Raw genomic sequence first — 21,908 nt, forward strand, 5'->3', positions numbered from 1 at the left:
CTCTACTCTGTTACTAGTTCTTGCTTTTCAGTGTAAATTTTTAGGCTCTAACCTCAGAAATAATTTGATAGGTCTGATTTGGGGGTTCAGAAACCTGCATTACTAACAAGCAGCCTAATGATTTTTTTTTTTTTTAAGATTTTATTTATTTGACAGAGAGACAGCGAGAGAGGGAACACAAGCAGGGGGAGTGGGAGAGGGAGAAGCAGGCTTCCTGCCGAGCAGGGAGCCCGATGCGGGGCTCGATCCCAGGACCCTGAGATAATGACCTGAGCCGAAGGCAGTCGCTTAACCAACTGAGCCACCCAGGCGCCCCTAGCCTAGTGATTCTAATATGGGTTGTTCATGGCCTACACTTTGAGACACAAAGTTAGTCTGTAAGTATGTGGGGAATCTCAAAGAAGAGCCAAAAGAATGTTTCATTATAACTTTAAGAAATCAAAAACATATTAGGTGGTCAATCACAATATATGCTCTAAGATTTTCCAGAGGCCAGTTCCAGACATTTCCCCATCTTCCGTAAGACTTTCATCTCCACCTTCTCCATGACTGGAACCTCCTCCCATCAAGGGCCCGAACAAGAAATCTACATATGCCCACTGCGACCCCAAACCCAAGTACTCGCTTGTCAGGGCCCCTACACCCAGGAACACCTTTCTAATTTGGGTTGCTGGTCTTAAGTATTGTACCACACAGAATGATATGCCGCACACGAAATCCAACGTGTACATGACTGAGAGTCTGCGGCAGTATCTAGAGGAATGCGACAGAGTCTTGACAGCGAGAGGTCATATGTGTGTGAAAGAAAAACAGTTGTCTGAAAAAAAAAATCTAAAAGATTAAATTTTAAGGATTCCAGTTATAGTCACGGTTTCCTATTTTAACTGAAATAAATTTGGCTCCTGCACAAAAACACACTCAATCTCTCCTTCTAAAAAAACTATTCTGTTTAATAGTGCACTTCATTTATGCTACAGGATGAGCAGGATTGGAAAAAGATAACGAAAGATCATCCCTTCAGCTGGGAAAACTTGAGCTCCATCCTAACCCAGCAAGGAGCCCGGCGGCCGCATCAGGCCAGAGACTCTCTTCTCTGGGCTTTGCTCTTTCTTTGCATTCACACTTGGCTGCTGAAGTCAGAGGTGAGGTCATGAGAGGTCCAGCTGCTGGGGCCAGAGGGCATAGGTCGTAGGTGTCAGAGGGCAGGGCAAGCTGGCTGAGCAAGCTCCTTAAAACATTCTATTCTTAGCAACTGGGGGTTTGGATTAAATCACTTTTCAACGCAGGAGTGGGGAGAGGAACAGGGAGAGAGGAGGACGGGAAGCAGGCCAATGCTAAATGCTTTTGATCCTCTCCCTGTGAGCCTTACTGATTATCAGATGGATTTCCCAATCAGACCTATCACAATAGGGAAAGATAAGGAGTTCTCCGACAAAATTGCCTCACTGCTCTTGGAAACGGGCTTGCGGCTCCAAGAGCCCCCCAAAATACAGATAGCACAGAAAACCTCGTGGGGTCCCCCCAATAAAATAACTAATCCCTCAGCCCCAAATTTCCATAATTAATGAAGTCATGGAACAACGACAACAACAACAAACAGCACATTCCTTATCAAAATTTAAAGCTGGATTAGGAACAGTGGCTTTGAAAGAGAGCCTCCATGTGCCCTTCTTAGCAAATAGCAGGACTCAGAACATTCCTTCCACTGCCTTCTGTGCTGAGTATACTGACTCCAACGGAGGAATCCTTGGAATTTTATTCCTACTGTGCTTCCATTCCCCACCTTGGAAAGAAAGGCTCCTCTGGTGTGAGAGAAATGGTCTAGTGCAAACTCCCTTCCAAAATGGAAGGTGACTGGTCCCAGAGCTTCCCTCGTATTCCCAGCACTTAACCTGCCGCTTGCTTCCTGGTGTGATTCCTGGGGAAACTGACCTGGTGGCTCACCATGAGGATGTGCCAGCATGATTTCCCCAATCTGCCCCGTTCTCTAAAGTGAAAGGTTTGAGTCGGAAGGGACACATTCTAAGATGTTCATACTTATATAGTAAGGCAGGAACTCTTTAGACGCAGAGGAAGTGAGGAAAACAGGTGTGTGGCGCTCTCTCATGTAGACTCTCTGATATTTAATTCAGCAGTGACTCTGAGAGAACTTTTGCTCATTCCCATTACATTCAAAGGCTTCTCTCCAGTGTGAATTCTCTGGTGGCGAACAAGAGCTGAGCTATACCTAAAGGCCTTCCCACACTCACTACATTCATAGGGATTCTCCCCCGTGTGGATTCTTTGATGCTGAATAAGGCCTGAACTATAAGTAAACTTTCCTCCACATTCCATACATTCATAGGGCTTCTCTCCAGTGTGAATTCTCTGGTGCTGATAGAGGTGGGAGCTCTGGCTGAAGGCCTTCCCACACTCATTACATTCATAGGGCTTCTCTCCAGTGTGGATTCTCTGGTGATGGATAAGGGTGGAGCTCCTGCTGAAGGCCTTCCCACATTCATTACAAGCATATGGTTTCTCTCCAGTGTGGATTCTCTGATGATGAGTAAGGGTGGAGCTCCAGCTGAAGGTTTTCCCACATTCACTACATTCATAGGGCTTCTCCCCAGTGTGGATCCTCCGATGTAGAATGAGGGCAGAGCTACAACTGAAGGTCTTCCCACAATCGTTACATTCGTAAGGTTTCTCTCCAGTGTGGATTCTCTGATGCTGAATAAGATGTGAGCTCTGACTGAAGGCCTTCCCACACTCACTACATTCATAGGGTTTCTCCCCAGTGTGGATTCTCTGATGTTGAATAAGGTCTGAAGTTCGATTAAAGCTCTTGCTACATTCATCACACTTATGGGGTCTGTCTCCCACAGGAAGTCTCTGATGCGAAATAAGGTTAGAACTCACAGTGAAGCTGTTCCCAAAATCATTGTATTTCTCACTTCTCTCTCCCACAGGGGTTAGCTTTTCCTCATCTGTCACTTGACCAAAATCTTTTATCTTCCTATTCAATCTTTCTCCAGAGGAGTTCCCCAGTTGCCTCTTGAGACTGACTTCTTGTTCATAGGCTTCTTCAAATTTAAGACCCTGAGAAATATCCTTTTGGAATCTTCCCAATAGCACCCCACGTGAACCGGTATCTTCGGAAATTTCTTGATCATGCTCAGTTCTGGTCTCACCATCTGGCACAATACAAAATACAAACATCACTTGTTCCTTGTGGAAGAAAGGATCAAAACCAGAGGACAGGATAATTACGAGAAAGACGTTCACGAGGCTAAAAGCACAAGCCTCTCATCTGCGTGCAGACCTGCCCAGGCTGGGAGCAGCTGATGCACAATGAGAAATCTGCATCGAGAAAATAAGGAAGAAGAAAGGCAAGAAGCAAAATCAAAGTGAAAAGATCTGGAAGTACAGAGAAGGCTGGAGATGGGAGGAGAGGAAGACAGACCAGGCAGGGGTGAGGAAACAAAAACAGAAGAGAAAGGACACGCTGTTTAATGAAGTGACAAAATCCTCACAGAGGTCAGAGACTGAAAATGCAAGTGGGGAGACAGTGGCTTCCAGAAGATAGGGAAGAAGAAACATAAGCAAGCCCAGAAGGGTGATGGGAAACAGTCGCAAAGCAGGAAGAAGCGACAAGGGGGAGGCCACAGTGACCGCCACAGCCTCAGGTGAAAAGAACAATCACGTCTGTAGGCCACACACGCCAAACCCACAGAAACAGGCAAAAGACGGAGCTCAGTCCGCCTCTGGGCCCTAGGCATCGAAGGCTGGGCTAAGGTGTGAAGATACATAAACCATCTTCTTGTCTGACTTATTTCCACTGCTTTGGGATTTTCAAAGGGAGCTTTGGGCAAAGAGGATGAGTGAAAAGGGTCTAGACAGTTAGCATTTTTAGTCTGTCAATATATTAAGAAGTAAAGACCAGGAATGAGTGTTAGAGAACAGAAACAGCTGTTTCTCCCTCACCTGAACAGGCACCTCTCAGGACCTCTCTGTTCTCAGTTCCCTTCAAACCCAGGACCCTCGGCTCTTCGTCTCAATGCACCCCAAAGATTGTGTCAAAATTCAGAAATGGAAATCCTGCCCATGGGACAAGGTTTATCCTGCTCAGAGCAAGTGGTCCCAGAGCTTGAGTCCCCACCCAGGATTCGCAGGGCCAGCAAGGAAATGTGCAGGGAGTCTCCAATGGGAGGGAGGGAGACGCCCCTGCACTGCCCAGAAAATGTTCTCACTGACAGTGTGTGACTGACAAGTCACAGATTAACAGTCCACAGAGTAAAGGTTAAAGACGCCAGTTGCAAATTTCTCCAGGAGCTGCAGCCACTCTAGTCCTGAACAAAGCAATGGACCCCTCGAGGGGGTACAACAGAGAAGGGAAGGAGAAGGAGTTCCAGAATGCGCACATGGGCGCCCAGCAGTACCTCACGTGTTTAGGGATCCCGAGATGCTCATCTTTTGGAAAAGGCTCTGAATTACACATTACGAATCACATGGAAAAAAAAGCAGCAGATCTGGAGCTGAAAGACCAGGGCCCGAGTCCTGCTACTTGATAGCTATAGGACCACCGTGAAGCACTGAAGGCCTCTGACGTCTCTTTCGTCACCGAGAACACAAGAAGAACCCTAGCAACCGCTGTTACTGTGTTACTGTGAGGTTTCCACGAGAGAATGTATAGGAAAGCTCTTTATAAACTGCCAATTACTGTACAAGCAGGAGTTACTATTATTGTTAGAATTTTCTGAGACTACGTCAATCTTTAGCTGATCATTTTGCGACTCAAGTGTCACTAGCCAACAAGGAAACAAAGAAATGCCAAGGGAGTTTTACTGAGAAAACGTTATCTCCTTACCCAGCGAGAACACATTCCCATAATTCTCCAGCATCACATCCCTGTAGAGGTCCCTCTGAGCAGGCTCCAAACGCTTCCACTCCTTCCGGATGAAGTACACAGCTACATCCTCAAACGTTACCAACTCCTGAAACAACACGGTCTTGCGTGCAATTTCAGGGGGAGGGAGGGGACCGGCAGCACCAAAAATAATAACTGGGAATGAGGATGAACAATGAGTATCTAAGAGGTGGGGGAAAGGAGGTTATGGCAGAGGAAGAGAGGGGTCCGTTATTCAGCAGGAAAGAACCACGTTCCTGATGGGGGGAATCACGGTTTGGGGCACTGAATGGATGTCACGGCATAAACGTTTCCATGAGATGGGAAGGAAGAAGGATAAAGGGAATCACAGCTCACCTGGGACTTGGCCTTTAGGAGTGCAGCTGCCAACATCTCATCCCCTAGGCTGTCCTTGTCGGAAAATGCAGGAACTGTCGAGGAAGGAAGAGCTGAAGGACAATAAAAGGCTCCGTGAGTGAACCCATCTGCTCTCTGGCCTCCCAACCCACAGAAAACTCACTGGGTCCTGGAACCTAGGACCCAAGCCCTCTTGAGGTGAGGTGTCCAAAGCCCTGCTGATCCTGCTCTCCATCTGCCCCAGGTACCTTCCTTTCTGTTCAGTCACTGCTCTCTCCCAGAAACCGGCCCAGTCCTCCCATTAGTGATCAGCACCTTCTTGTCCTTTCTCCCAACCTTGGCCAGCAACGCAGACATTCCTGCTCACCCCTTCCATCCCTCTCCACATCTCTGAACTCAAGACTCGTGCACAAAGGTCTCTTAGACCAGAGGAAACCAGCAGCCTCACCCAACCCCAACTGAACAACACAATGCCCATTCTCCTTCTTTCTCTTCACCCCAGGTCAAATCTAAACACTACAAAATGTTTCCTGGTTCTGGGCTTGATCACATCTCTTCTTCTGTAATTCTTAACATATTTGTCCCTTAGAGATTCTAAACCCCTAGAGACACAAGACTGTGTGCAATCACCGGGACAAAGAGATCCTTAAATGCTTTTTCCTGATAAGCATACCCTTTCAACAGCAATTGCCTCCGAAGTCAGTGGCACAGTCTATGACAGCAAAATACAAATACCTTAGTGGCTTCTGCTCATTTCATCCTTCTGCCTGTGACCTACAAAGTGATTTCCCAAGAGCCTCCCCTAAGTGCATGCTCCTAAAGAACACAAAGTAGGACCAAGCACCTGGAATTCTGTGATTGTCAGTTTTCTTAATCCTGCATGAGGTCCCAACGGCCCTTCACAAATGCCTCAGCTGTAAAGGCTACCAAGCTGTACATTCATTGTTGGCTTCAGTTAGCTTTTCCACTGGGCTGTAAGCTACCGAATGGGAAAGACTGTGTCTTAGCCACATCTGGATTCTAGTGGTTAGCCCGATTCCTGGTGAATAAGACATGCAGCATGACTGCTGAATGCCTGAATAAAAGAATAAAAGAATAAATGAATCTCTATTCCTTACCACTCTCAAGCAGGGCCTGAGGTTCCTGAGATACGCAATCAGCCTGAGTTTCCATGGGTAGGGCCAGAAGCTCTGGGTCTCTGGTCCACTATCTGCACACTCAGCAGGAAGCTGGTTTTGAATGAGAACGAGGAAGCACTGCGGAAGCAAAGTTCAAGGTTCAATGATTAAAACCAAACCAAACCAAACCAAAAAAACCACCTCCCTTGAGCTAGCATTTCAGTTCATACCCACGATTAGCAGGAGGAATTGTAGCAACCAGGACCAGTCTTCTAGATCCCGGTAAATACCCTGTGAAGAGATTCCATGAGCACCACAGAAAGACAATCTGGAGCTGAAAGACCAGGGCCCGAGTCCTGCTACAATTGTCTAGGACAATTGTCCTAGACAATATCCTACCTTTGGCTCCCACAACATACTGAGTGATATTTATAGCAACAGAAAACGTGGAACACTGGTGCCAAATAATGATACTAACAGAATTAAATACTAAGAAAAATTGAAATTAAAAAAAAAACCAATAAGGGCGCCTGGGTGGCTCAGTTGGTTAAGCGACTGCCTTCGGCTCAGGTCATGATCCTGGAGTCCCGGGATCGAGTCCCGCATCGGGCTCCCTGCTTGGCAGGGAGTCTGCTTCTCCCTCTGACCCTCCTCCCTCTCATGCTCTCTGTCTCTCATTCTCTCTCTCTCTCTCAAATAAATAAATAAAATCTTTAAAAAAAAAAAAAACCAATAAAATGAAAAAGTATGTACACATAGATCTGCAAAATGTGTATGTATTGTATGAACTTTTAAGAATGTTTAGGATAGTGCATGAAGCTAACTGTTTACAGATTTTTCATTTACTTATTTATTTATTTATTTATTTATTTATTTATTTTTTTAAAGATTTTATTTATTTATTTGACAGAGAAAGACACAGCGAGAGAGGGAACACAAACGGGGAGTGGGAGAGGGAGAAGCAGACTCCCCGCCGAGCAGGGAGCCCGATGCGGGACTCGATCCAGGGACTCCAGGATCATGACCTGAGCTGAAGGCAGTCGCTCAACCAACTGAGCCACCCAGGCGCCCTACTTATTTATTTTTAAGTAGACTCCATGCTGGGCTTGAACTCACGACCCTTAGATCAAGACCTGAGCTGAGATTGAGAGTCAGAGGCTTAGCCGAATGAGCCACCCAGGTGCTCCTATTTAAAGATTTTTTTTAAAAAAACCTCATAAACATTAGAGCTAGTAGAAGGAAAAAAATTACTTTATTAGATTTCTAGCTGTTACATTACATTTAGGTGTTATCCTTTGAGGAAAAGGGGTCACAAAACAGCACCCAATGGCAGAGATCAGAGAAACTTTCCGTTGAGTTCTCGGTCTCTCATTTAGAAAACCCTGGGGAAATAACAGCTGACACCCAGAACTATGGCAAATAGCTCAGATCTATTAATTAAATTAGAGAAATCCTTCCTCCCCTTTCTAAGACAGCTGTCTGCTTCCAGTTTCAGCCAAAGGCAGGATGTTACTGAGGGACGGGGGCCCCTTCTGTGGTCCCCAGGCAGTGTCATCGCAGGGAGCAGGTGTACGTACTCGCCAGATCTAGAGGCTGGGCCCGTCACCGAGAAGGTAGCAGCCGGCCTTCTTTCTACCTCCCTTTTCTCCTAATACATTTCCTTGGATCAGAATATAAGTCCCTGCCGCACGGACCAACACTTTTTTAAAAAAACACATAAGATTACTTATTACTCCATTTTCATCCCTCCTGACGTCCCCATTCCCCAGTTGCTATGACAATCAAGAGAGGTCTGTTCTCTGTGGCTCTAGTGAATAAAACAGAACGTGAGTATCTAGACTAAGGTTTGGATCTCAAGCAGAAGCTTCTACTTCACACTTGAATGCCTTCTTGTCCTTTCAGCAGATCTGGAGCTGAAAGACCAGACTCCTGTTGACAGGAGTCAACAGACCAAGAACAGCCACCAGAGCTTTCTTACACTTGGGCAAGAGCAAAGCAAAAAACCCCTGGACTTTGTCTACTTCCCTCTTTATTTATGTGCTCATGTAACAAACAACTGCTGAGTGTCACTACATTGCAAGACACTACTGAAAGGAATGTGAACAATATTTGCTTTACCATTATAGACAGCTGTGTTCACATAAAGCATAAAAAGGGGAGGGGCCCTGAGAGTCAGAGTTCACAGAACTCTAGTGTTTGGGCAACAAGGGGGTACAGAATGCCCACCACCAATGCCTTTACACAGAGAAAGACACTGAATGAGGCATGAGCCAGGCCCAGTGGCAATCAAGGTGACACACCCTATTGCCACCAAGGCTCCCTCCTCACTGGGTCCCTTCAACTCTGTCTCAGAGCCAGCCATCTTTTGTTCCTATCAACCAACTTTATGATTTCCAGGACTGTTTATAAGCAGACACCTCCAACGAATCAGCTCTTGGTCCAAACTCTCTTTAGAAAGGAAACTCAGAGGCTCTGACTCCAGAAGAAAAAAAACAAGCCTCCCTCCTCAAAGCTGGGTTAACCAAAGCTTGAACTCAAAGGCATATTGTTGAGAACAAGTCCCCAGTGTCTGCATCAGTACACAATGTTTCTCACAGAAAGAAAAATCTCCATTGTGCCCCCACAGCTTCAGGTCCAGGCAGGGCCCTTCCCTGCTCTGGGGCCAGCGCCTCTCCCTGAAGCTGCTCCTGCGGACTGACAAAGACGACCTGGCAGTGAGAACGAGTCATGAAAAGCTTTACCTGCTGGAATCTTTCCTTCCTTCTTTGGAGTTAGGTCCTAGAAGACCAGAGTAGCAATTATCGGGACTTTGGAAGCCTTTGTGCAAGTTCCTGGAAATTCTAACTTAAGTTGACGCCAGTGCTGTATGATTAAGGGGGGAAAAAAAGAATTAAAAAATATTCATGTAAACTTCATTTCTACTCAGATATAAGGAAAAAAAAAAAGACCATACACTAATCAACACAATTAAGACACAAGTGGTTATTTGTGTTGCACCCCTGGAGAGCTGAAAGGTAACTGAAGGTTCTCCAGGTCAACCTCCCACCCAAGTGTAAGAAATGCCTTCTCAAGTTCCCAATGTTCTGACAGCTAAACTTGCAGGAAACTCTCAACCTCAGCACGGAGTCCGGTACATTGCTGCAAAGCTTCACCAACAGAGAGGTCTTCGGTAGGTAAGGTGGGAAAATCTATCCCCCTTGGACCTTCACCTTACAGAGGCCTAGCACCCTGCCCTAAGGTGCTTCAAGAACAGAATCTTCTGCTTCCACACAACTGTTCCTCAAACACTTGTAAGCCAAATGACGCTCACTGTCCATAAACTTCCCTTCTTGGGGATAAATACCTTTAGCTCCTCTCATTGTTCCCTATATTTCGGGTTCATCATCCTGCCTATCCTCTCCTGGAGTTTACGAATGCCATTCAGAGCGTAAACATCCATCTGCGTTCAATCCCACTTCAAAAGCGGATCAAATCAGGGACCTAACACAATTGAAAGCGGGAGCCAGACACAGCTGCACCAATCCCCGTAAGGGACTCGATTTACTGAGCGCCAGGGGATTATTCTCGGGAACTAAGTTTGCACTCTCCCCCACCCCCCATTCCAGACCTACTTCTAACTGCGAACACTTCGTTGAACTCCTTCTCAGATCTCAGACCCGGCTAAGTACAAAGAGACGTCTCCTGCCACTGGCGCGAATAACTGTGTTAACACCAAATAAAAGCGTCTGGGAGGATTACCAAGTTAGGGGAGCTGTCATCAGTTGTTCTAAAGAGAGGGGCCCGTTTACAGCCGTACTGGAACTTTTAAGTGCTCGAGCTAGGCTAAGTCACAAGCCCAGAACCGGAGCCCCTTTCCTCCCCTCCTGGCAAGGCCCCTCTTGGAGGAGGGAGGTCCCCGGGGAAGCGGAGTCGGGGACCGGCTGCGGGGGAGGGAACGGCGCCTCCCGGCAGCTCCGGGCGGGCCTGGGGACCCCGCGGGCCGCAGCGGCGCGGACACCACCCCTTTCCCCGGCGGCCACAGCCTCCGTCTCACCGCGAGCCCCGGGGGCGGCCGGACTCACCCTGGGGGCAGGGACGGGAGATTTGGGGGGCCAGACACCGACCAGGCCCCGTTGGACCCTGTCACAGACCCACACACCCGGACAGAACAAAGAACGGAAGTTCTCTCTATTTCGCTTCCGGGTCGATCCTTTTCATTACCCACCCTATCCCCGTAGCCTCCACGCCCACTTGTTCTCTCTAGGAACTTTGGAGGTGTTCCCCTCTCGGTGATTCGCTGACTCCCGGCCTAGGCCGCGCGGCGGCCGCCAACGCCGGCCCTGGCACTCCCGCCCGCCGCCGCGCCCCCTGATGGCCGGGCGGGGCGAGGCGCCGCGTCCCTCGGCCTCAGGGCGCATGGCTGGGCGCCCCAGAACCGGCGGGGCGGCGGGGATTCCCCCGCGGATCGTCGAGGGCGGAGGAGAGCGCACCTTGGCAGAGCGACCCGGGTCCCGAGCCGACCCGCAGCAAAAAAGACGACTTCTGAAGGGTTCATCGGTACAAAAAAATTCACCTTTATTTGAAATTTCCAAATAAACCAAGTTTTGTGTTTGTTTCATGTAAAAATGCCCCCTTTATTTTTATTTTATTTATTTTATTTTTTTTTAAGATTTTATTTATTTATTTGACGGAGAGAGACAGCGAGAGAGGGAACACAAGCAGCGGGAGTGGGAGAGGGAGAAGCAGGCTTCCTGCTGAGCAGGGAGCCCGATGCGGGGCTCGATCCCAGGACCCTGGGATCATGACCTGAGCCGAAGGCAGACGCTTAACGACTGAGCCACCCAGGCGCCCCAGAATGCCTCCTTTAAATTAAAATCCGAAGAGAACATTCCTGCCCATCAGAGAGTCCCCGTGAGGACAAAACCTGTACAAGCGATGAGAGAGGAAAGTCGGGGAAGTTACTAAAATCTATCCGGTGCATCCGAAGAAGACAAGAAGACTGGCGGGCGAGGCCCCCCAGGAGCTGAATGTGTGAGATCCTTGAGGAGAGGAGGGGAAGGTTTCCGTGGTTCGCTCACTTTATGCCCTCACAGGAGGAACCCTGTAAGTGTAGGAATCATATCCTTCCAGGTCACATACAGAATGAAATCTTGTGATATCCTGAGTAACGTGGGGGCCCTCCTGGCTCCCCTTCCAGCCCTGCCTCCCATTTGATCCCAGTTTCCACTGCATCCATATTTATGGCGCCCACAGTCAGCTCTGCGAACGCAACAGACTTCACTTTCCAGTGACGGCAGGCTAAGGACAGCAATTTAAATGACCCAATTCCAGTAAAATATGAAAAGTGCTAGGAAAGGAGAATTTGCAGAAGTGTTGCAGGCCCTGGAAGAGAAGGGGATGCTAGGGCAGAGGAAATAGTCAGGACTAAGGCCTGGAGGCAGAACAGAAGTCACTAATAACACCTTGAGGGTGGCCTGAGATGGGTGGGTGCCTGACCCATCTCCAGTCCTTCCAGACCATAATGAGAATTTGAGCAAGTACTTGGCATAATCAAGTCGCTCAGTAAACTCAATACCCACCCTCATCCCCACCAAAACCACACACACACACAAAAGTCCCTGGGCTTTTTTTTAAAATCTCTCCTCCATTCCTTTTTCTTCCACTCCTACTTTAGGATAAGAAGGACAGAGATGAGGAAGGAGGCAGGGGCAAGGAGAGCAGGGCAGGGTGGAAATGGTCTCCTCAAAGTGGGATTGTTTGTTCTGTAAAAGGTTCCCTAATGACCATCCGAAGGGAACAGCTCTTAGACACCCAGCACCTTCAATGCTATCAACTTTATTACTCTGGGGCTGAGAAGTCAATTTGTAGCTTATGGTTAGTGTTTGCCCCAGAACCAAGCCAGCTGGCTAATTCCCAGCAAGTTCTCAAAAGCCGTGCTCTTAATGATTATTCTTCTGAGTCCATGGTCTCCGGAGTGTCATGAGTCACCTAGGGGATGCTCAAGGCAATCCACCAAGGTGGGAAAGGAAGTGTTGGAACTCCTGTAAAGCTTTTATCTAAAAGAAAGGAAGAAAATAAGAGTAAAAAAGTAAGCCTTACCGAAAGTCAATAGAAAGGAGGGCACTGGTAGCCTCACTGGGGTCTTCATAGCAGTCTTCAGACAAGGATATGAGCAACCTGGCAGGTAGGAATGGGGGATGGAGAACACAAATATTCTCAGAGCATCTGTGTAGGCAGCTAGTTTTGAGAGAATCAGTTGCCAGAGTCTTATATTTTCTATCTGTACACCTTTAAGATTGCTCCCTTGGCCAGGGTGCCCTCCTTCACGGCCATCTTCCCTCCTGATGGAAGATAGGTTTCTCACCCCCAATACTGCTATGTATTGCCCTGGGGTATCAAAACTTTTGGGGTACCAAACAAAAGGACTCATTTGAAATATTGCTGCCAATAAGGATTAGGTGGACAAATCCTTTGTGATTCCAGTGATTTCCCAGTACTTCCCTCCACCAGTAAAAGCAAAGGAGGACAAAACCATTTCTGTTGATAGATCACAGTGTGATTTCGGTATGTAAAATCAACATTGCTATAACTATATTCCTTCTACCACTCATCTTCTCAACTTACGTGAGCAGGAATTTTCAACATTTACGTCTATAAAAGCAAAAGTAGAGGGGTGCCTGGCTGGTTCCGTCGCTAGAGGATGCAACTCTTGATCTCAGGGTCTTAGATGTAAGCCCCACATTGGGCATAAACCTTACTTAAAAAAAATTTTTTTTTAAAGGAAGGAAATTTTAAAAAGCAAAAGCAAAAGCAAAAATAGCAATAGATTTAATACTTTAGTAATAAGTAATGCCCACTTATTGAGAAAAGCCTCTCAAATCTGCACCCAGAAAACACTTGAAAATACTATTTTCTAACCTTTTAAAAAATACTCCAAAATTACGTGTGTCTGGGTGGCTCAGTCGGTTGAGCGTCAACTCTTGGTTTTGGCTCAGTCATGATCTCAGGGTCATGAGATTGAGCCCCATGTCAGGCTCCGTGCTCAGTGGGGAGTCTGGTGGGATTCTCTCTCCTCTTTCTCTCCAAAATAAATAAAAATAAATCTTAAAAAAAGGAAATATTTAGACTTTTTAAAAAATTCCAATATTAGTGGCTGGAATTATTTTGTGTATCTGTCTACTTCTCATTGTCAGTATTCTCTCTCCTCCAGCCCCTACTAGAGTCTCTGAGAGCAGGGACACTGTCTTATTTAGCAATGTAATCCTCCAGAATCTAGAACACTGCCTGATACTAACAACTCTGCAATGACTGATAAATAAGCAAGTAAATATTTATGGACTTGTTCGTTTACCTCCAGTATATCCTCAAATATATACAAACCATGCCCCAGATACTGCATGAGACATTTTATTAAAAATTATTCGTTGTTCACCTGAAATTGAAATTTAACAGGTCATCCTGCATTTAATCTGGCAACCCTATCTCCACTGAAATTGTCCTTGTTGAAATTAAGGGGAATGATATTTTAGCTCACTTCCCTCATTTCAAGCCATATATGTGTTCAAATTCTTTTTTCTGCTGATAGAATTCTGCAGTTCCCACCTGAGGGGATAAACTTTATGCTAGGTACACTTCTTTCTCCTGCTAATTCTTTGATTTGACAGGATCCTAAGAAATGTAATTTTAATGACTTTGGGGCCTATGGGATCTTCCATTCTTTCATGTTAGGAAAACCATAAAGTTCTCAAGGAGACTTAAATTTGTATGTGGGTATTTTACCTGGCTTTGTCTAACTCAAGATCAAAACTTAGAGTCTTTTTACTGCTATTTCCTTTGAGTCAGAAAATACTTCCTCATTGATGTATTTATATTATTAATTTCTTTCCTCATCAATATTGTAAAGTAGTCCATAATACCAATGTGTTTGAATAACAAGATTCAATAGAATTACTTCTCATTCTGAAAGAGCTTCCAATGGCCATTCTTTTAGAATACTTTACTTTGTTAATCATTGTAGACTCTGGCTTTTTAGACTAAATATATGACAATCAACCTCAGCCAATATTCTCTTTGATGCTCAAATTGTCACAACTCTGGCAAACGTGAGCTCATTTTTTAAATTTTCTTTTGATTTTAAAAAAGATTTTATTTCTCAGAGAGAGAGCACAAGCAGGGGTAGTGGCAGGCAGAGCGAGAAGCAGGCTCCCCGATGAACAAGGAGCCCGATGCCGGACTCGATCCCAGGACCCTGGGATCATGACCTGAGCTGAAGGCAGACCCTTAACTGACTGAGCCACCCAGGCATCCCAACATGAGCTCATTTTAGATTGGCCCCTGTGTCATTTCAATAAAACCTCATCAAATTTGAGAGCCTTTTGGCACAACAAAACTGCCAGGCTCACCTTACATTTTTTCTGAATATAGAATTACCTATTTCTCCAAGGAACACTGATGACACATAGTCAGGGTGGGGGAGAAATATATGCATATTGGGGTTCACATTATTTCTGGGCAATTGCTCTTGGACAGAAATAAAAAAAGATACGTATTTTATTGTGAAGAAATGAGTTAATATTGCTACTGCCAATCCAGTTTTACTTAAATTCTTAATTCTACAACTATACTCCTTTATCTTCTATGGGTAAATCTTCATTTAAAAAAAATTTTTTTTTAAGTAAACTCTACCCCCAACATGGGGCTCAGCCTCAGGACCCTGAGATCAAGAGTCACATGCTCTACTGACTGAGCCAGCTAGGCACCCCCTTCATTTCAAACTAAATAAATATAATGGTTTATTTTTTTCTGACATTTCAAGTATAGTTCTCAAACAATTCAGTAGCCACACAAATGATACAATTACTCAATAAAGTTTAAAATCTTTTAGTCTTTTTTTTTTCCCCATCACTGTCTTTAATGCTGCCTCCTCTTTTTAAAAATTTTATTTCCAGGGGTGTCTGGGTGGCTCAGTTGGTTGAGCATCCAACTCCTGATTTGGGCTCAGGTCATGATCTCAGTGTTGTGGGACTGAGCCCTGCACTGGGCTCCATGCTGAGGGCAGAGTCTTCTTGTCTCTCTCCCTCTGCTGTCCCTGCTACCCCGGCTCTCTCTTAAATAAATAAAATCTTTCAAAAAAATTAACTATTTTCTTTTTTAAAAGATTTCATTTGGGGCGCCTGGGAGGCTCAGTCGGTTAAGCACCTGCCTTCGGCTCAGGTCGTGATTTCAGGGTCCTGGGATCAAGCCCTGCGTCTGGCTCCCTGCCTGCAAGGAGCCTGCTTCTCCCTCTTACCGTTTGTGCTTGCTCTGTCAAATAAATAAAATCTTTAAAATATTTTCATTTATTTGAGAGAGTGAGCGAGAGTGTACGAGGGGGGGCGGAGGAGTGAAGAGCAGAAGGTGAAGCAGACTACCCACTGAGCAGGGAGCCCGATGACACAGGGTTCGATCCCAGGACCCTGGGATCATGACCTGAGCCGAAGGTAGACACCCAACCGACTGAGCCACCCAGGTGCCCCTAAAATGAGGTATTTCCTATTAGTTTGGTATAAAGTTTCTATGTCTTTAATAAGTTATATATTTTTAAGGCGTATAACATGGTAAATTTTGTTGTGTATTTTACAATTTAAAAAGTTGGAAAAAAATGATTGAAATGTGAACATATATTGGCTCTGACATTACTAGAAATGTAGTAATAAGAGTCAAAATTGGCTTATTCACCTAGAATCATATTTTCGAATCGTATACTTGGACTATATGTAAGTCACTGTAGATAAGACTAGATGGGGTGAAATTAAGCTATTACATAGAAATGTGGATACAGCTATGTTATTTCCCATCTCAAGATAGATCAGACACTTCTGTCTCCTCGTAGCAGACAATCTCCACCAAAGAGAATTCTGGAGGTGGGCTGCAAGAGAAGAGCTGCTGCCCTGATTTCCAGGCTAGCACTTTGAGGTTATTCTAGAATTTATAAAGTCACAACATATTTCTGGGGATGCACAAAGCTGTCACTTCATCCACAAATATACATGTTACTGGTGTGTCCCCTCAATTCATCAGATCACCACGTCTGGGGAGACAAAGGGGTAGAAGCACTGCTGCCCCCAAGTGCCAGGGGTAGAATTGCAAGATACAGGATGCCCCGTTAAATTTGAATTGCAGATAAGCACTAATTTTTTTAGTGTTAAGTATGCCCCCAATATTATCTAGAATCCAGATTAAGTCCTGTACATCTGTCTGTGTGTGTGTGTAAACATGCGTATCTGGGTGATATGGGGGGGTGTGCTCGCAAGCATCTTCAGACCAAGACAGCCTGAAAGCCCCCTGGGGACAGTTTCTTCCCAGTATACCAGGGGTTCTCAGCCACTCTCCTGGAGCCAAGGAGGCACTGCCTCCTAACCACAGCTGGACACTGGGACTGGAGCAGAGCTCAGCTATACCAGTTTCTCCCATTTGTTATGTTGTGTGAAGGTCCCCACACAGAAGCCACCAGATCAACAGTGCACCCACTATTGGCTTTTTTCTCCCCTCCTTTCCCGCTCCCTCACACCTGGCTTCCTGGAGCCATCTCCCTAAGCAACCTATCTGCCCCCAAGCCCTTGTTGCAGGCTGTCCTAGGGGAAACCCAAACTGTAACAGTCGGTACTGGAAGTGGCCCTAGAAACTGAGCCCTCAGGATGGGATTCTGGAACAGGTCACTCGCTGGTCAGATGGTTAGTAAGAGGAGCCTGGTAATGAGCGTGGCAGTCATGACTCCTGGCATGCTCTACCTGGCCATTATGAAGATTTCTACCAGGCACGGCAGGATATGAGGTTCTGGTAGAAGGGGAAGCATGAGTTTCTGAAACAGTCCTAGAACTTGAAACCTTATTGGGATAGTGGCAATTACAAGGACTGCAGGTTCTGTCTCAAGCTTTGAAGAAAGAAAATTATAGGCTTAGTTCAGCCAACTATCATTTCAGGGCATGTTGTGAAAGCCAAAGTCGCCCACAGGAGGGATTAAAGAGATCCCCATCTTCTGCAGCAAGAGCAGACTGGCCTGAAAACTAGCACAGGGTTGTGAGGGGGGCAGAACTGCAGAGACAGCTAAATGCAAAGCCTTGCCAAGTCATTTATACCAAAATTCTGGGTCCTGATGCATCGGAAATCTGGGGAGGCGTGCTCGAGCACCTCAAGCCCCAAATTCTCCAGAACCCTCTGGTCTAACAAACGCATCTCCCTCCCCCCCTTGCTGTAGGAAAGTAAACTTGCTTGGAGACCACGCAAAGATCTCACCTGACTACAGTCAGGGAACAGACAGGATGGACTTAAAGGAATCATGCTGGATATTACTGAGTTGTGGAGTTTAGAAGGAAGTTTCAGAGTCAGATTTTCAGACTGTGGCAGAGACAGAATATACACAACCAAAATGCACACGAGGCTGACAAATGTTCTCCATGATGAAATAAATGTGTTCAGTATGCAGAAAAAAAAAAAAAAAAGGCACAACATAGACCAAGATGCAGTTACTTTATACACTCTACCCCAATTTCCCAATATGCACCTTCACGAGTACGAAAAGTTCTAATTACCCCAAATCCAAATTTCCCCAAAACTAAAACCGGCAGGAAGAGTTTCCTCTCTTGGGAAGTGTTCAGTAACCAACATACCATTTAACAGTCCTGAGGCACCATTACAAGATGTTGTAAGTTTATTCCGAATCAGATTAAATTGTGTTCAATGTGGCTCAATTCTTTACAAATCTTATACTTCTCGAATGTATGTTAAAACAGTTAAACAGTTTCAGTGTTCCTGCCTTAATTATACTGGATATACTCAGTTTAACTATACAAAAGGCAGTGCCGGCCTGGCTTGGGACCCAAGGCGAGGCAAGGGGACCGCGCCCTGGAGGGCTGGCCAGTGAGGAATGCTCCGCTGCCCTCCAGCCCCTCCGTGCCGCCATGCCACCACTGAGCACCCACTCCCCAGGCACCCCTTGATGTGTTATGAGTGAAACAAAATCTACAACTACAGTTTATATCGCAATTACTGGGCTTCTCCCTAGAATCCATGGGCTAAAGTTTAATAAAAACAAAACCCACCCAGAGAGCATTACTTGACGGTTAAAGCACTTCTCCCTCTCCAGGGTGGACTCTCTGATGTTTGGAAAGATTTGACTTACTACAGAAGGTTTTTCCACAGTGATTACACCAGTAGGGCTTCTCCCCGGTATGGATTCTATGGTGTTTATTAAAATTTGAGCTGTGGTTGAAGGCTTTCCCACACTCCTTACATTTATATGGCTTCTCTCCAGTGTGGAGCCTCTGGTGAGAACTAAGACCTGCGTGCTGACTAAAGCTCTTCCCACACTCGTTACACTGGTAAGGTTTCTCCCCAGTGTGTATCCGATAGTGTCGGATGAGGCTGCCTTTACCACTGAAAGCTTTTCCACAATCTTTACACTGATATGGCGCCTCTTCGGTGTGCATTCGCTGATGTTTAAGGAGGTCTGAGCTCTGACCAAAGGCTTTCCCACACTTACAGTCATAGGGCCGATCCACCAAGTGTGTTCTGTAATGAAGGGTGAGGTTTGAACTGTGGCTGAAAGCTTTCCCACATTTGGTGCATACATACGGTTTCTCCCCAGTGTGTGTTCGCCGGTGTTTGGTGAGATTTGAGCTATTACTAAAGGCTTTTCCACACTCGGCACATATGTACCGCCTCTCTCCTGGGGCAGGTTTAGCGGGAATCAATTCTCTGCCTTTCTTGGAACCTTTGTCTAGGAGAGGAGTTTTTGTTCCTCTTTCCTTTTCAAGGTTTACCCACTGCCTTTCTAACCTGGCCTCACATTTACTGGCAATAATCATGGGAATAACATCCCTTTTGAGTTCTTGAGATTCTTCAGAACTTTTCTGCTTGTCTGTTGATTCCTCATTCTGGGTGTTCGAGTTACAGTCTGAAACAAGAAGTAGAATAAGAACAGGTCAGTTGTTTTGTGTTCTGAGAAGAAACTGTTGAAGGAGAAATAGAAATGTCAGCTGACATGGATGGTGACCAAGTATCTCTCGGTGAGAGGTCACAACAGGACAATGACACAAATAAGTCACCACCAGATCTAGTTTACAGCACAAGGCTTTCACACCAGCCCCCAGCAGCAGCTATGACGATATGAAGAGGACATAGCCTTCTCTGCCAGAAGAAGAACTTCATATAAAGAGGGCACAGAAGCAAAACCAAGCCTACTGGGACAGAAACAAAGGAGCTGGGGGATGCTCAGGCAGAAAGAAACGAGTAAGAAATATTACCGAATGGTCAAAGTTGATTAAGGAAAATAAAATGGGTAATTAAGGGAGAGGAGGCTAGTGGCAAACTCATGAAATCCACATTCTCACAGAAGTGGAATATAAAAGCAACAAAAGACATGGAACACTACATCAAAAACTAATGATGTAATGTATGATGATTAACATAACATAATAAAATTAAAGAAAAAAAATCAAACCAAACCAAACAAAAAAAAAGGCAACAAAAGAGGACATTCAGTCCACGTATGACCAGGCTAGTCCCAGCTCATTAGTTTAAATCAAAGTGCCCACCTCCCAGGAGGGTTTGATTCCCAGCACATACCCTACAGTGGCTGTCTCACCATCTTTTAGTTTTAAAGTTAATACTGCTAAACCAGACTGAAGCCATCTATCTTTTTTAGAGCACTGCACTAGGCAGCCACACTTACAAGTCCGTCTAACCCGTCCACATACACGGAAAAAGGGAGTAAGAGAAATCCACACTGAACCAGGGGCTCCCTGACACCTGTCGGCCCCCGAGGAGTACAGAAGCCTCTGCTAACGAGGTACCTTCCTCTCAGCCCCTTCCCTGGCCCCTGGCGCCCTCTCTCCACTTGACCACCTCTTTCCTCCGGCTGCCAGCAGCAACCGTCCAGCCGCGTGCACTCTCACCCCCTGCCCCCTGGGACCACAGCCGCGGCAGATAAAAGTCCCCTCCACTCTCGGTGATGAGCAATCACTTGGCTACATATACAGACTTTCCTTCAAGTTGCCGTGTACTCTGTGTGGGAAATAAGTAACTCAATAAATAAGCGAAACATTTTAAATAACCTTATGAGGCAAGAAGCTGAAAAGATTTTACCTGGGACCATTTCTGCATAATCCAAGGCTGATTTTAACAGGTTCTTTGCTCAGTCATTAACAAATGAACAAGCCTCATCTCTCACTGGTTCCTTCAACCTGTCACACCTCTGTGAACAGTCCCTTTTTTCAACTTACTTCGACCAACCCTTTTAAGAGTGTGTCATGTTTCCCCCCAGCCCCCCAAGCTAGGACTCTAGCTGAGACGCACGCACTTGGGGGGAAAGGCACTCAGGTACTCATCATCCTGCCCAGGCAGCCAGACCAGGCAAGTCAGTCTAGGGGGACTGCCTCACAACCAGTAATGAGAATTATTCTGTTTCTTCCACCACAAAGGCCTGGGGCACCAAGCACGCAGCACGACAGTCCCTACCTTGACTCTTTCTCAGCTCTGGAGTGAAATCCTGCTCTTCCCCAGTCTCCTGGATGTATAAGGGCTCCCAACCTTCGCATTTGTGACTGGTCTCCACAGACTGCAGCTGCGTGTTGCCTGGAAACTTTGCTGTTCCTGAAGAGGACCTCTTCTCCCAAACCTGTTGCTGTTCATTTGGAGGAGGTGAGGCCTAGAGACAACCACGAATGGCGGGGTTTGTGCACAGCTCACCTCAGAACTACAGGTGACCCCTGAACACGGGTCTGAACTATGCAGGTCCACTTATACACATATATAATTTTTTGATACATCCAGTACAGTAAATGTATTTTCTCTTCCTTATGGTTTTCTTAATGTTTTCCTTTCTGTAGCTTACTTTATTATAAGAACATGGTATATAACACACATAACATACAAAGTAAGTGCTAACTGACTGTTATTGGTAAAGATTCCGGTCAACATTAGGCTATTTATTTAGAAGTTAAGCTTTGGGGAATCAAAAGTTATACTGGGATTTTCAAATGCACGTGCGCTGAGGGGAGGGGGGTGACAACCCTAACCCCTGGGTTGTTCAGACTTTTCAACTGCAGAACGAAAGAAAGCCTTAGGAGAGCTAAGGTACAACTGCTAGGAAAAAGAAAAGAAACACATCCATCTCATTCCATTCCCACGGCTAAAGATCAATCCTGGACAGAAGAAGAACAGGAGGAAACATGATCTAAGTCAGCAGAAGCTTCCATTCAGCCCCTCCCATTGGATGGATAAACCCAGTCCTGCCCAGAGTGCTCTATTCCCAGCCTCACAGCATGTAAGTTCTCCCCAGCCTACCTGTTGTCCTGGCTCGTCCAGTTCCTGCTCCAGGTCTTCTAGGAGAGTGACGGCCTCTTCGGCGCTCTCCGGGCAGTGCTCCTGCACCCAAGCCTGGAGCTCCTGGGGCAGGATGGTCAGGAACTGCTCCAGCACCAGCAGCTCCAGGATCTGCTCCTTGGTGTGGATCTCGGGCCTCAGCCACTCGCAGCAGAGCACCCGGAGCTGGCTCAGGGCCTCCCGGGGGCCAGGCGTGTCATGGTAGC

The 21,908-nt window shown here is 46.2% G+C and overlaps 1 protein-coding gene across 2 annotated transcripts in view; it reads right to left on the reverse strand.

The window, feature by feature from the left end:
- Positions 1 to 262: 262 nt before the first annotated feature.
- The window catches only part of LOC110571853 (zinc finger protein 3), a 62,130-nt gene continuing 40,484 nt past the window's right edge, over positions 263 to 21,908 (reverse strand). Inside the window, exons 1-6 of one of the 2 annotated variants that reach the window (XM_044915716.1) lie at positions 10,422 to 10,529; positions 9,102 to 9,222; positions 6,361 to 6,498; positions 5,243 to 5,334; positions 4,847 to 4,973; positions 263 to 3,173 (exon numbers count right to left, since the gene is read on the reverse strand). In XM_044915716.1, the coding sequence (XP_044771651.1) occupies positions 2,104 to 3,173; positions 4,847 to 4,973; positions 5,243 to 5,334; positions 6,361 to 6,415 (1,344 nt within the window). In that variant the 5' untranslated portion in view covers positions 6,416 to 6,498; positions 9,102 to 9,222; positions 10,422 to 10,529 and the 3' untranslated portion in view covers positions 263 to 2,103. Of the gene's footprint in view, positions 3,174 to 4,846; positions 4,974 to 5,242; positions 5,335 to 6,360; positions 6,499 to 9,101; positions 9,223 to 10,421; positions 10,530 to 18,495; positions 18,980 to 21,908 lie in introns of those variants that run through there. The other variant, XM_044915715.1, reaches the window with a different exon arrangement.

Source organism: Neomonachus schauinslandi, chromosome 5 (genome assembly GCF_002201575.2).
Source record: "Neomonachus schauinslandi chromosome 5, ASM220157v2, whole genome shotgun sequence".
NCBI lineage: Eukaryota > Metazoa > Chordata > Mammalia > Carnivora > Phocidae > Neomonachus > Neomonachus schauinslandi.